At 38.2% G+C, this 14,519-nt stretch overlaps 2 protein-coding genes across 2 annotated transcripts in view; one reads left to right on the plus strand and one right to left on the minus strand.

The window, feature by feature from the left end:
- Positions 1 to 8,730, plus strand: part of bach2a (BTB and CNC homology 1, basic leucine zipper transcription factor 2a) — a 69,397-nt gene extending 60,667 nt beyond the window's left edge. The window contains exon 5 of the mRNA XM_080870963.1: positions 1,105 to 8,730. Within this exon, the coding sequence (XP_080727089.1) occupies positions 1,105 to 1,545 (441 nt within the window). The 3' untranslated portion in view covers positions 1,546 to 8,730. The remainder of the gene's footprint in view (positions 1 to 1,104) is intronic.
- Positions 8,731 to 9,565: 835 nt separating this feature from the next.
- gja10a (gap junction protein alpha 10 a) lies at positions 9,566 to 11,752 on the minus strand (the record flags this gene model as incomplete). Its single annotated transcript, XM_080871300.1, has 2 exons — positions 9,566 to 9,604; positions 10,322 to 11,752. The coding sequence occupies 2 exons, from the start codon at positions 11,750 to 11,752 to the stop codon at positions 9,566 to 9,568; spliced, it is 1,470 nt and encodes a 489-aa protein (XP_080727426.1).
- Positions 11,753 to 14,519: the final 2,767 nt, after the last annotated feature.

Consider the following 14,519-nt stretch of genomic DNA (forward strand, 5'->3'; position numbering starts at 1 on the left):
TTTTGTAAACCCTTAGTGATCCATAAGCTTGAACTATAATTTAAATCCACAAATGCTGGTACTAACCTCACATTTATTATATTTGGCTTTTTGGGATAACAGACCTAACACAGATGCTGTAGTGACAGAATCTGTGTGAGTGCCTCCACTCACCCTCTCCATTTGTACTTTCCTGTGTGGACTAGCGATTCATGGAGGGTGTGCTCCACTTATGGGGTGATCATGCTACTCAGCTTCACTGGAAAAGTCTACTCCAAAATACTGAAAAGGAGATTATCATCATTATTAATATCTCACTACACTATGTGGTGTTGACCCTGGTCATGGAACTTTGAACTAGCTCTTGTTTCAGGGTGCATGCGAGTTTGCCCAACAAGTCCACCTTTGGTTTGTGGATTCTGTGGGAATTCTGTGGAACTCTGTGGGAGTATGCGATATCCAGCTTGCTGTTACACACCATACACCTGCAGTGACTTCCTGCTTTGCTGGCAAGTAGGCAGACTTGTTTGCAATGGAAGTTGGACTTTTCCAGGGCTCCCCTTTGTCACCAATTCCTCTCAGAATTTTAATGCAAAGCCAAGGGGTGGAAGGCTTCCACCTTAGTGGAATCTTAATTTGAAAAAAAAAAGAAAATTAAATGGCGTCACTACTAAAGACTGCCAGAAGGGAAACCCTCCTTGATTTTTCTCATGTTAAGCAATAGTGGATCATTGTCAGTCCACTTTTGCAGGGGTTTTTCCTGCTGTACGTAAATATCTGTTGGAATATATTGACAGTTGTTACATTGATTCCCAGCTCCAGTGCTATTACGCCTATTAAGAAACTCACTAATATCAATCTTGTAAGCACTTGTCTGTAATGTAACAATATATGATATATAAATTTTACTAGGTCTAAACTTGACGTTGCAACTTTTATTGAAAAGCAAAGAGGCTGCTCGTGTAGACATGAGATTGAGTTAAAAGATTCTTCACAGGCTTATAACTGTAATGATCGGTGTGGGGCCAGATAGGAAGTGGGCTGCAGTTAACCTGATGAAGTGATCAGCAATGAGGGAACAGCAATGTCATGATAACCTGATGATGCTTTGTCTTATGAACCCAGGTACGTGAGAAGGAGAAGCTGCTTAGCGAGCGAAACAGGCTGAAGGTTTGTATGTCCGAGCTGTTGCAGAACCTCTCTTTCCTCTCCCAGCAAGTGTGCAGGGAGGTGCAGGGCAGCCAGCCATCACCCGACTTTGCCAGCATTGATCTCACATCCAACCCCTCATCACCTTCAACTGAGGACGGGTCTGTCCAACCCACGTCACCTGTGACCCAACAAAGTGAGGTTGCTTGTACATCTAATTTGAATGCCAATCAGGAGGGGTTAGAGGATAGGCAGCCCGCAGAGGAGATGTTGCCTTTAAGGCAGGAGGATCCTGAGCTTTCACTAGTGCTTGAATCTACTGACGAAGTATGTAGCCCCACTGTAACAGTGGATTTCTGTCAGGAGATGACTGTGAAATGCACAACAGAAGAACACAACAGACAAGACTGTGCTTAGAGTTTGGGGCTAAATGACACGATCGGTGCATACTTTGATATTTAAAGCATTTGTTTCTTTTCTGTTTTTTTAAATGAATGATACCAGTATTGTCTTTCAATATTGTTCAGCAGGTATTTTTTGGACTGGTATAAAATAAAAGCACTGGCAGCTTTCTCTCTTTCTGTGTTCCATTGGATTCTCTTCTTCTCTCATGCATCATGGGAGGCTAAACTCAGGAATTCTACAGAATGTACAGTAATATGCTTGTTAACATAAACCTGAACTTTACTTTGCAGTCCTGTCTAATCTTGACAGTTACTTATGTGCAAAATGATTTGTGGTAAATGTTTGGATATATTGTAAGTCAGTTTTCAGTTTGAACCACTAAAATGTGGAAAAGTTTAGTTTAGTATTATTATTTCTATTAATGTTATTTATATAAAGTAGCTTTAAGCTGTTTTGAATATGCACCCATTTTACTTCAGTGTGTTGATGCTCCTCCAGTTATTTTACCATGAATTGGAATTTGTTAAAAAAATATTCTAATATCTATATTTTAAGGAATCCCACCTTTACTTATGGCTGGGGCATGACCAAGATGACATAAATCCACACTAAAACCACTAAAGCCATTTTTAGAGATCTTTTTGGTGTTTGGGTTAAACAATGGAGCTATAATTGGACAAGTCTGAATGTTTTTAATTTTAGTGAGAGCTCAGCTAGGCCATGCTGACTTTCCTGGATATTTTTGCATGGGTATCCACACTCTCTTGCAGACCATGGCACCTTAGACAGATAATGAAATTAATGATACAAATATTCCATCTAAATGTTGTAATCAACAATTGGCTAATTGGCCTGAAAAAGAAAAACATACGTATCTCTTAAACTATTGAAGTGAATCTGATTATATAAAACAGTTTAGGCTTGACTCTATAAATTGATGCAGTAACTGTTAAGTGATGCAGGACTTTAAAGTAAAATGTTACCAAAGTTCTGTATTTATAAAATTTCACATTGGGAGAAAAACAAATAAATGAGCTGTCATACGCATTTAGCGTTTCTTATGTCAGACTTGATCTTCACTTTTTTGTGTATTTTTTTTAATCTTCTTCTTCTGTGTTTTTTTTTAAATGATTCTACTAAAGAGGCAGAGATACATTACAGAGTCAAAGCACTGTCCAGTACATCTGAGGGGGAAGATGTGGCATTGGTTACATGCTTTGTGACTTTAGCACTAAAATTAAGTATGAAGCCAACTAAGTGGTTTCCAATAGATGGTTTCCATAGGGGTTACTTTATATTTCTCCTGAAGATTTTTAAAATGTTTTCTCACTTGGTCTTTCTAATATGAGTTTAGTATAAAAATCAGAATGCAAAAACTGTAAAAGTAAGCTTGGCACATCCTTGTCAAAACTGGTGGTCAAACTGGGTTTGGGGTTTCTAGAGAGACCTGTTTCACTTGATCCTGACAAAAACTAAAATGAAGTATTAATTGCTGGCCCTTCTTTAACAAAGCTTACAAAGAAATTACTGCCTTTGATTTTAAAGCATATAACTCAAAACAGTTACTACTGCATATAAGAATATTTGAATATTGCGAAAAGTTTTTTCCTATAAAAAACATCAACTTCCATATATTCTGTATTCATTACATTCAAAACATTTGAAAATCAGAAGTCATAAAAAATAATGTTGAGCTTGAGTAAAATAGTATAAATAGCATATATCCACTTGGAAACTTGGGAGAGCTTCACAGAGAGTGTACTGAGGCTGGTACTGGTGCATCAAAAGCACCATGCACAGATGTTGCTCCTTTTATAAATTCACCATCTAATTAAAGACAATGTCAGAAGCATCTTACCAGAGCTAAGGTAAAAAGCAAAGGAGCTGGTCTGTTTCTCAGTGGTCCAAAGTCATATTTTCAGATGAAGGCAAATTTTGTAATTCATTTGAAAATCAAGTTCCAGAGGAAGAGTGGAGAGCAACAGAATCCAAGGTGTCCAATGAGAAGTTTCGAAAGTTTGTGATGATTTGAGGTAACACGCCGTCAGCTGGTGTTGGTCATGGTTGTTTCACACAGTCACACCAAAGTCCAACGTGAGTGTAGCTGTCTACCAGGAGACACCTAATGCTTCCATCTGCTGACAAGCTTTATGCAGAATTTCCTTTTATATCCAGATTGGTAGGAAACTCCTACCAAATGGTTTGCTGACCATGTTATTACTGTGCTTGATTGAACTAGTCCCTCACTTCAATATTGCCATAGACACTGTTAAAAAATTATCATCTTATATGGATCATTTCTACAGAGATGTTTTTGTTGTTTGTTTATCTGGATTCTTCTCTTTGGGAATTTGGCCAGGAAAGATTGGTGATTCCAAAGAAGCTCCTCCCAAATGGTTTGCTGACCATGTTATCACTATTACCACTGTGTTTGATTAGCCCCAGAAAATTAGGCTTTAAATTAGGCTAGGCATTTCTCTCAATTGCAACATGCTAACAATGAGAAGTCACTGTTTTTGCTGGATTTTAAACTTTAGTAAATCCCAGTTGTTGACATGTGAAATTATAAAATAATCGAATAATCATTGGCTTTGTCTGAGAGAGGTCATAATGTCTTGGATCATTGGGATACATTAACCATTATAATGGGTTTAAAATTCAGTTATACTGGTACGATCTGTAACCGACAGTTTAAAAGACCAGTACATAGAATCTATTTGTGGAACTGGATAATAGAATTTATAACTTTCCATGCTCAGAAGGAGAAGTGTAAGGAAATCATATTCTGTTATTTCTTTCCTTTTGACCCATGTATTTATTGTATTAGTAATATTTTAGTGTTTGTAGTAATTATGTATTAAATTGCACTCATCTTGCATTGTTCATAAGACAACTGTGCTGAAAAGTATTCAGTGCAGCATGTTCAGTTTCAAATTAACAAATGATTTCAATGTGCTGAAACTCCAAGCAAATAGTGAATTTCTACATACGCATCAGTATCTGTAATACTGCATGGTGGTTCAAAGTTTCAAGCACACTGGCACATATTGATTTAAAGGGATGCCAGATTCATCTGTTGAAATGTCAATGGTGAGGCACGTGGCAGGGGTGAGTGCTGCTGGTGTCTGTGTTGTTGCTGCTACACAGTGAACATTATGATGAAGCATGCCCATGGCATTTTAATGTGGGTTGTGCCACTTTTAGCACAGGAAAGTCTAATATGACACTCATCTTTATTCTCAGATATCAACCCAGGAACTAAAGAGTCAAAACTTCCCTGTGTGATTATGTAAATGTGAAGCTATTAGTGTGGCAAAGATGATAGGATATTTAAATTCAAAAAGTACTCTTAATGGATAGGATGTGAGCTTGACATGCCCGCTTTAACACATGAGAATGACAGGCAATTACATGAGCAGGTCCCTCACTCACTATTGCCACACACACTGTTCTTTATTTGCAAGTCACTTGTACTTTTAAGTTGCAATATTTTAACATAAAGAGGTGTGAGTCAGTTACAATGTAGTGTAGTAAATGGTCTTTTAACTGTAGTGATAAAATTAACACAGATAGTTCATTTTAATAGAAATGATGATGTTTTATTTAGATTGGTTAAAAGTTTCAAGACTTTGTGATAAGAGTAGGATTCTAACTGGTGCTGCTAGAGGGTATAGGCTTAACCATCAAAGTAATATTTTATTCACTGGAAATTCCACTGCTCTTATAAAAAACTGCACTGTAAGTGTCACAAAACAAGGCAATCAAATTTTGTCATCACCGGGGTCTAGTAGTAGAATTTCCACAAGTTTATTTCAGGCATTTTGTTTCATTATTGATGAACCTTCCATTTCCTCCCCTCTGAAAATATTGAGAGCCAGCAATCAATATATTAAAAACTTATGTAATTAAGAAACATCATTAAACTGGGAAACATTGTTATGAAAATGTGGAATAATCACAGAACATGCATGGTTTGTATAAAAGTGCTGAAATGGAAAAATTACTTGAAATAAATAGATGTTTTGAAAATTAAAAACACTTTGTTTTGAAAATGTGTTGGGTTATCTCACAGTATCATACATCTATCATTGTTTTTATTTGTATTTATCCATAAGATTATGTGCTATAACTTCTTTTCCTTTGTGTGTGTTGGTTTTTTTCATATGCCCAATGCTTTCTCAAATGTCCTCCTGGATAAAGGAGATGTACACTTGATCTAATTAATCTGATCCATATTTGTTGATGAGCTTACAACACTGTTTCTCACAGAATATTCACTTTCCCTGTTACAAAACACCTTCAAATTTTAAAGAGGTCAATATAAAATGCTTAATCCAGTTACACCCACCTATTTTATGTCTGGTTTCTAAAAGAAAATGTCTTGTGAGGGGAAAAAACACTAATTGCAAAGATATGTGATAAATATTTGGGGTTTTGATATTTTTTGGGAATGTAGTGTGTGCAATCATAATATCACCTACACTTGCCTTTGAGTCAACATTACATTTTGTTGTACATTTTGGAATATTTAATCCCTAATTTTAATAAAGGAGTGATATAAAACTGCTGTAAGACTGGAAAACGTCATATCATAGAATTATGTTGCCATATTTTTTTACTCCTGTTCACCACATGCGCTTTGTGCAGTCATGAAGAAACTTCATGCAGTGATTCTGTGCCTTGTTTTGGCTGTAAATTTAACAAGATTTTGGTTTAATTGAAGGTTTCACTTCAGTGAAGTAAAAGGTATCATTTGGTGGTCTGAATTTTAGAAATCCAAATGTCAGGGTACAACATTTGTAGAATGTCTAGTAGTCTTTTTGATAAATATTTTCAGTCATGTAGTGCATGTAATTCCGTTTCAAATGTAAATTTAAGCCAGAGACTATCGGGGCAGCATATGTTACTATTAGGGGTGCAACGATACACAAAATTCACGGTTCGGTTCGGTTCGGTTCGATACTTTGGTGTCACGGTTCGATATTTTTTCGATACAAAAAAAATGTTCATGCCTTTTTAATTTGTCATTTATTAAAATTATAAATATATATTTTAATTCAAAAGTACAGTTTTTAAATTTAACCCTAACCCTTGTGCGTGTTTTTTATTTTGACAGCGAATGCGCACCTGCGGACCACTTATGTGCAGCCCTGGTTATTTAGCTCGTCATATTGCAGCCACAGAAATTCTTTTGTCCATGAAACCATAAAGCTGCACTTTCTTTTTGCCTTATAGTCTGATTTGCCATAACTTTTCCGTTTTGTGGTAAGCTTTTCTTTGGCTGTCACTTCTTCACCCTGACCTGTCTTATTTGGCTCAGCAGAACTAAAATATATATACTGCTGCTTTTACACACGGACTCACATAAGCTCAGCGATTCTCTGCGTGATCAACCTCTCACATGTTTAAGCTGCGGGAGATTTCACTTGTCATGTTTGCATAGTAAGCTAACGATTAATAAGACCATGTCAGAGGAATTGGTGCACAAATTATCATCACTCACAGATCAGTGCTGTCGCTCTCTATACACAGTTCGCACGATTGCAAAGTGAAAGCAAAAAAACAAGCGCAAATTCAAACGCGACTTCAATATGTCACATATTGACAGTGGCTCACCGATGCCAATGACATAATTACCCAGCTACATTTCTGAAAGAATGCAAAAGCATTGACATATATTTTTCCTTCCTACAATAGCCCGACGGGCAGGGTAGCCCGTCTGAAAAAAATCGCTAGCCCCCGGACGTCGGGCTAGCGATTTTGCGAGCCCTGTATCTGATTGAGGAATCACTCATCTTTGGAAAAGAGAGTTTATTACAGAGAAATGGCTCTTTCCAAAATAAAAGCTATACTATCCGCTTCTTCTGGGCTATATTCTCAGCAGCATAAGGAGAATCATGTGCTAACAGCTGTCTAAATGACTCGGCTAAAGTTAGTAGCATGCTTGTTGTTTTTGTCTTTGCACTAGGATGATGTCGGCGTAAATGTGCAGTCATATTCGTTGTGTTCCCACTAGTGCTTTCAGGTTAATCTCGTTGAAATGACCTTAACGCCACAACACGGCAAATCTCCGTTAACGAGCTACCGCCGATCGCCCCGTGCATGGGGCTAGACGGCCAACACGTTAAAGAGCTAACTGCGCTAACACACTAGTTCCCACCCATGTAATTGAGCATTGCATGGCACATCCAACATACTGTTTTACTTTAGTCCATGACTCGCTTACCTTCAGGGTCATACGTCACATGAAAACCAAAATAATTCCAAACGCCAGATCTGAATGAGGGGTGGGGGAGGTGCCCTGCGCTCTTCCTTCTGACTATGCTGTCTGTGTTGAGCGCTCAGTGGATCTGCGCTCGACAGTGCAGCCTAGGCGGAGTAGTCGAACGCAGATTCACTGAGCGCTCAACACAGACAGCATCGTCAGAAGGAAAGTTGATAAAATAAATTACAAATGTTGTATTGTTCGATACATATGCGTACCGAACCGAAAGCACTGTATCGAACAGTTCAATATCGATACGAATATCGTTGCACCCCTAGTTACTATGGTAAAATGATATCATTGTACTTGAAACAATAAAATGAAATGCCGCTTTAAATTATTTTATGTAATGTTATATTTTGAAAGATAAATTTGTCAGCATTACCAGGAAATTGAAGACAGTGTTTATTTGGCACACAGCACTGGGTATATGGGAAGAGTTTTCTGACATTCATTAAAGTTTCAGATGCCTCCAGTTTGCAGTGATCTGATATCTGATAGCAGACTAATAGCGTTACCTATTTTATCCAGCCAGTTTACAGAATGAATGAATCTTGGATTGTGAACTTGTTGTTTTAAGAAAACAAAGTTAACAAAAATAAACAGTTGAACACACTTTTAACATGTATCTACCTGCATGCTTCAGCATACCTCTTCATGAGTAAAGACCATAGGACAGACAAGTAGACAGCTTCTGTGGCATTGTTTGTAACTTTTTATAGTATTTGTACATTTTACATTTTCATTTTACCTGCAACATGACTGTTAGAAACAGATTTAGTATTTTTCATTTCTTTTTTATCTTTGAATATTCAAATGACCAGTGTTTAGGTTTTTTTTGTAACTATTGTGCAATGCCATGCCTTGGTTATTTGATATGAGAAAAACATACATTTTGCCTGGGCAATCGTTGTTGAAAAATAAAATAAAAAGCATGGAAATTCCATAGTGGTGTGTGTGTGTTTGTGTGTATTTTGTTTAAATAGTTGTTGAAAAAAGCTTTTTGTGGGGTTGTTTGTTTTGTTTTGCTAATAAATATTTCATTTTAATACAATATAAAGTATAACTCCACATGAAATCACTGCACTGCACTACACACACACACGTCTGCGGTTGCTATTCTCGTGGGGACATCCCATTGACATAATGTTTTCACTTACCCTTACCCCAACCATCAAAGATGAATGCCTAAACCTAACTCTTACCCTAAACCTAATCATAACCCAACTGTAACCCTGACACTAAAACCACATTTTGAGTGTAAAAAATGCCTTCAACCCCGTGGGGACCTGGATTTTGGTCTCCATGAGGGCTGTTGGTTCCCACCAGTACAGTAACTTTCAGATTTTGGTCCGCACCAAGGTAGGAGCAACCAGAACACACTCACACACACATTCTAATGAAGTCTTTGACTTAGAAAAGGTATTTAAGCTTATAAAGTCCATGTTACAGAAACAAACAGATCCTCTTAAGCGCAATGATTAATAATTCTTTTTGTTTTTTGCTTAAAAATTATCAAAAATTTGGCCAACACACTGAAAGATGTCCATTTTCAAAAAATCCTTTTCTATTAATGTGAACATGTAGACATTGTAAGGTGCTTTGGCACTGAGTCTGCTGCCTCATCATGGCTGAGTGGTTTGGGCCACATGTGACTCGAGTGGATCAATGTTGATGGCTGGATCATTGATACAGTTTCTCCCTTGTTTGTGACCTAGCTGGGTTGTGGACAACAGCTCTTACAGCCATGACATTAGCCTTATCTCTTCACTTCTTCATGATTGAGGAGATATCCAGAAACATACTCTGGAAAAGACAAAAAGACAACTCTGACATTTAATGTATTGGCACATTTTCATCACATTCAGAAAAAGCAAAAAGATGAATGACTTATTATATTATTTTTATTATAAAACTTATTTTATTTGTGTCAGGGCTACTATGCAGCTTTGGACCAACCAGTTTAGTTAGACATGGGATCTTAAGGTTAATGCAGTGTTATTTAAAAATCTGTTAAAGCATGTGTGCTTAACATATATGCTTAATTTCTAATCTATTCTAATTACTCTTAATTTCAGAACAATTAAACATTGGCAAACCATGCATGAAATTTGTCTTATAAAATAAAAATACAATATGTTCCAATTTTGAATATTTCATTAGGACTGACATTTTGAGCTTTTCAATTAAAATTATAGTGAAATAATTATTTGCCAACTCTGTAACTCTGATTTGTCCTTAAATTTCTGACAAGAGGTCAAACAAATGAGAAGCCATTTAATGCCTTTATCTCTAATAATTTAGGGGAATTTGGAATTCTAATCATTATTTCCACAGAATACTGAATCGATAGTACTGGGCCTTAGCTAGATTCACAAGTAGAGTATCTACAATTACACATACAGTTCTGTGTGTATATAATTATAGTACTGTACAGTCTAATTTAGACTTTGAATAGCTGAGGTCAACTTTCTGGACAATTGTGTTCTGTTATTTAGGCACATGAGACTGCTGTTTACTTGCCATTGACATTCTTCGGCCTCCGGCTGGTGGCATCATCGGCATGTCTCCCTGCAAGGACCCCAGTTCATCTGACTCTTCTGATGTATGTAAGGAGGGACTTGTGGAGCCAGTCATGGACGACAAGCTCTCAGATGGCGGCCTGATCATAAAGCTAGTCTTCCGAGTGTTGGGGATCAGGAACTCGCTCCCCACTGACTCCCTTCTTTCATTTTCATTAAGATTTGGAATAGCTCTGGGCCTGACGTTGCTACTGGCCAGCAGAGCTTCCAAATGGCTGGGGTGAGGATGGTCTTCCTCATGAATGTCCTTGTGGCTTGTTTGAGTCCCATCTGCAGTGGACATGACAGGGATCCAGGCTTGACTGAGGTCCAGGTTTGTGGGGACCTCTGAACCCTCACTAGTTTGGGGAGCTTGGATTGCACAGCTCAGGGCAGACGTGGGTGGATTCCTTGCTTGGGGATAGATATAGATGGTTTGACTGTGCCCCACATGAGCCAAGCTGTTGTGTCTTGGTGCGTCCTGATTGGCTTTGAGCCCACTGTTGTAATGACTCGGTTTCAGGTTCGCCCCTGGAATCACTTTGAAGGTTTGAGTTAAAGGCCCATCGTGAGGTGATACATTGCTTGTTACACAGAGATGTGGTAGGGATGACTTCCTCTTGGACTTGTAAATCAAACTGTCATCTTCTGTGTACCTCTCTGCATACAACACCTGTTTGATTTTCCTGATACCTAAGTGGGATATTTCTAGAATGTTTAGGAAAAGTGAGACACCAGCGATGGCAATCATGAAGGCCATAAATATCGTCTTCTCTGTGGGCCTAGAGATGTAACAGTCTACGCTGTTGGGGCAAGGCAGTCTCTCACACTTATAGAGAGGCTCCAGCTGGACACCATATAGTATATACTGGCCCAGGATGAAGCAGATCTCCACCACGGAGCGTGTAAGGATATGGATGATGTATGTTCTCAATAGAGAGCCTCTCAGAGGTGCCTTCTTCACCTTCCTCTGCTCTTCCAATCTCCTCAGCTCTCTTTCCACCCGCTTTTGTTCATCCAACGCCAACTCAGCCTCATCAAGCTCCTCCTTTAGCTGGGCCCGTCGTCGGTGACGTTCCTTCTCCAATGAACGAATGCAGTAAAGAGCATGGCCCATGTAGACGAGTGAAGGCGCAGACACAAAAATCACTTGCAAGACCCAGAAGCGAATTAGGGAAATGGGGAAAGCACGATCGTAGCAGACTGCCTTACAGCCTGGTTGGTCAGTATTGCAGACAAACTCTGACTGCTCATCATCCCATACATCCTCAGCAGCTGCTCCCAGAATAAGCATGCGAAAGATGAAGAGTATAGTAAGCCAGATCTTTCCCACAATGGTGGAATGTATATGGACCTCTTCTAGGATGCTGCCCAGCAGGTTCCAGTCACCCATGGTCAGCTTCTCACCATGTCACTGTCACATACTCAAACTGTGGAGATACAGCATGCAAACACAACCCATTATCACACAAAACACAATACATTTTAATATCCATCCATTCTCTACCACAAATCCAAGTTTACAGTAAATCTATCCCCACTAACTACATGTCTTTGGACTGTGGGAGGAAGTTGGAGTACCCGATGCAAACTCCACACAGAAAGACGCGGGCCTGATGGCAGAATTGAACTCAGGACCTTCATGCTGTGAGGAAACAGTGCTAATCACCATGCCGCTGTGCATGTTGGCTAGAACCATGCACAGTTAACTTTTAAATATTAACTTTTAAATTAACTTTTAAATATTGTTCATTGTATCAACAGATTCTACTATTTATGACAATTCTATAGATACCAATGTGATTACTGTATTTTCTGATAATCATTAAAATAGCGCCAAAAATACAAAAAACACAAGAAGACAGAATGGTTGCAAACAAACAATGGCCTGCACACTTTTCTGCACAGATTTTGCCCTGCAGAGCATGCACATCAATGCCCTTATATGCAGGACAACGCACAACCAAGATTCCAGCCTATGAACCCAGCTGATATAATTTTGACCTGTTTGTGTACAAATTCAGCAATAAACTAAAAAGAAACGGTAACAAAACTGCATCAAATGTGGGGTGAAGAGCTAAGAGAAGATACAGTGGGACTTTGCTGTTTTATAACACAGCAGCTTTATAGTTAACGTAAATAAGCATAAAAAAAATAAGGAATGTGAGGAGACCCATGACTAGCTTGCGCAGTTTTCTTCTGGGTGTTCCAGCTTCCTACCACAATCCAAAGATATGTATGTTAGGTCAAATGGGATTCTAAATTGAGCATGGATGAAAGGTAGACAAAAGTTGAATATATGGTTATATATATATGTGTGTGTATGAATATATTGTTTAATGTTGCATGTTGCACTTTAAATGGTTGGTAAGACTTGAAAAGTTCTATATAAATGCAGTCCATTTCCACTAACATTATCATTATCCTCATAGAAATTCACACAAGAGTCTAGGGCTGTTTGAAAGCAAGATGACTTTGAGCCAATGATTTTATTCTTTAAACCATACCTGGTTTGCTTCAAGGCCTGAGAAAAAAAGGGACTGGCAATAGAAATGCATACTATACACTGGATGTTAGTGTCTGTAGATACGCAAACTAAATGCTCTTGTGTTATTATTTACAAAGTCATAAATTCAGTTGGAAAAATGTTCTGTTGCTTTACAATAACCACAACAAAATGCAAAACTTTAAGTACATACAATGAGTGAAAAAATGTTTCCCATTCAATCCAATAATAGGTTTTTTAATTTATGTTATATCATCCCTGTTCTTATAATTATGTAGCCTGAGAAAATCAAATAGGTGACATTTTAAGGTAAATCACAGTATAAAGAATATAGGTCTTACAACACACACAATACATATATTAAACATAAACATTTACTAAAGTTTCTTTCTTTATTTTCCATATGGGAAGACTAATTTGGTCGTTTGAGAAAACTAGCTTACGCGAGTCATTCAGGGCCTCATTGGAGAGGATGACATAACAGATCTTTTCGTTTCAACGCATCAACCATTTCAGAAGCACTTACATGTCACTGGTATGGCTTCCCTCTTGGCCTCTTGATGCACTTCATTGTGTTTATGTTTATCCTGGGAACCAAATGGGTCTGTACGGCTACCCCATTGAGCTATCTAGAGGTTCTTTTGTGCCCATCCAAAACTCCAGTCCACATCCCAGAACTCTCCTCTCTCTTTGGTTCTATATGGCTGTGCGTTTTCTGGCTGCTTGTTTGTTGTGAGTGCTTTCCCGTGTTACATGCAGAGTTCACAGGATGTAAGCATTGATTGCCTCTCGACGGGACATTGCCCCCACCCTACTCCTTTCTCCCACGCCAACAGTTCCAACTCCAAACAGTGCATTCAATATAATTCTTCCATGTGGAGAGAGTTTATGTTTATGTTTATGGCTGGTCTTTCGCACAGGGCCTGCTTCTGGTATACTCAACCTAAAGATAACTGAGCCAGCATGGACATCTTAATGTCAAAGTTAAAAGTTCACTCATCTAATGTAGAGACTGTGGTTTTATGGTTTATGTCCTACCTGCCTCAGTGTAAACAACTTATACTTTAGGAGTTGTCTTATGCATGTGATTAGATACATTACAAACCCTGCTGTGTAAATTCAATCCAACAAAGTGCATACAGGCTTATTGTAAACTCTCACATGAAGGTAATGAAAGAATATTCATGACTTTGGCCAAAAACACACTGACACTCCTATTTTGACAGTGTATTCTATTTCTTCTAAAAATACTTTAACATTTAGCTTAGATGATATTTTAACTATTGAACGATTTCCCACAGATCCAGTCAGTGAGCACATGTTTTTGCATTCATGTCACGATGATATTAAAACACTGATCTCACACTGTCAATGCAGTGTGCAATAGGACTAGTATGTCGTGTTACACATAGTGATTATGAAAAACACAATTACATAGACAATATAAAAATGGGGATGCCCAGCTTCAGTGTCTGAAGTGAAGCAACTGCAGAGGTGCTTTAAATCTCCAACAAGGGCTAAGGTATGTTGTACCAGCTGACTTTTTTGAGTAAATGACTCACATTCTTATTTGGTTTATTATCTTGTGACTGAAGGGTCTCTGCAAAATGGACAGGTACAGTGTCTTTGCAGTCTCCTGACTTGAGCTGCTGCA

The sequence above is a fragment of the Rhamphochromis sp. 'chilingali' genome, assembly GCF_963969265.1.
Source record: "Rhamphochromis sp. 'chilingali' genome assembly, chromosome: 21".
Classification (NCBI taxonomy): domain Eukaryota; kingdom Metazoa; phylum Chordata; class Actinopteri; order Cichliformes; family Cichlidae; genus Rhamphochromis; species Rhamphochromis sp. 'chilingali'.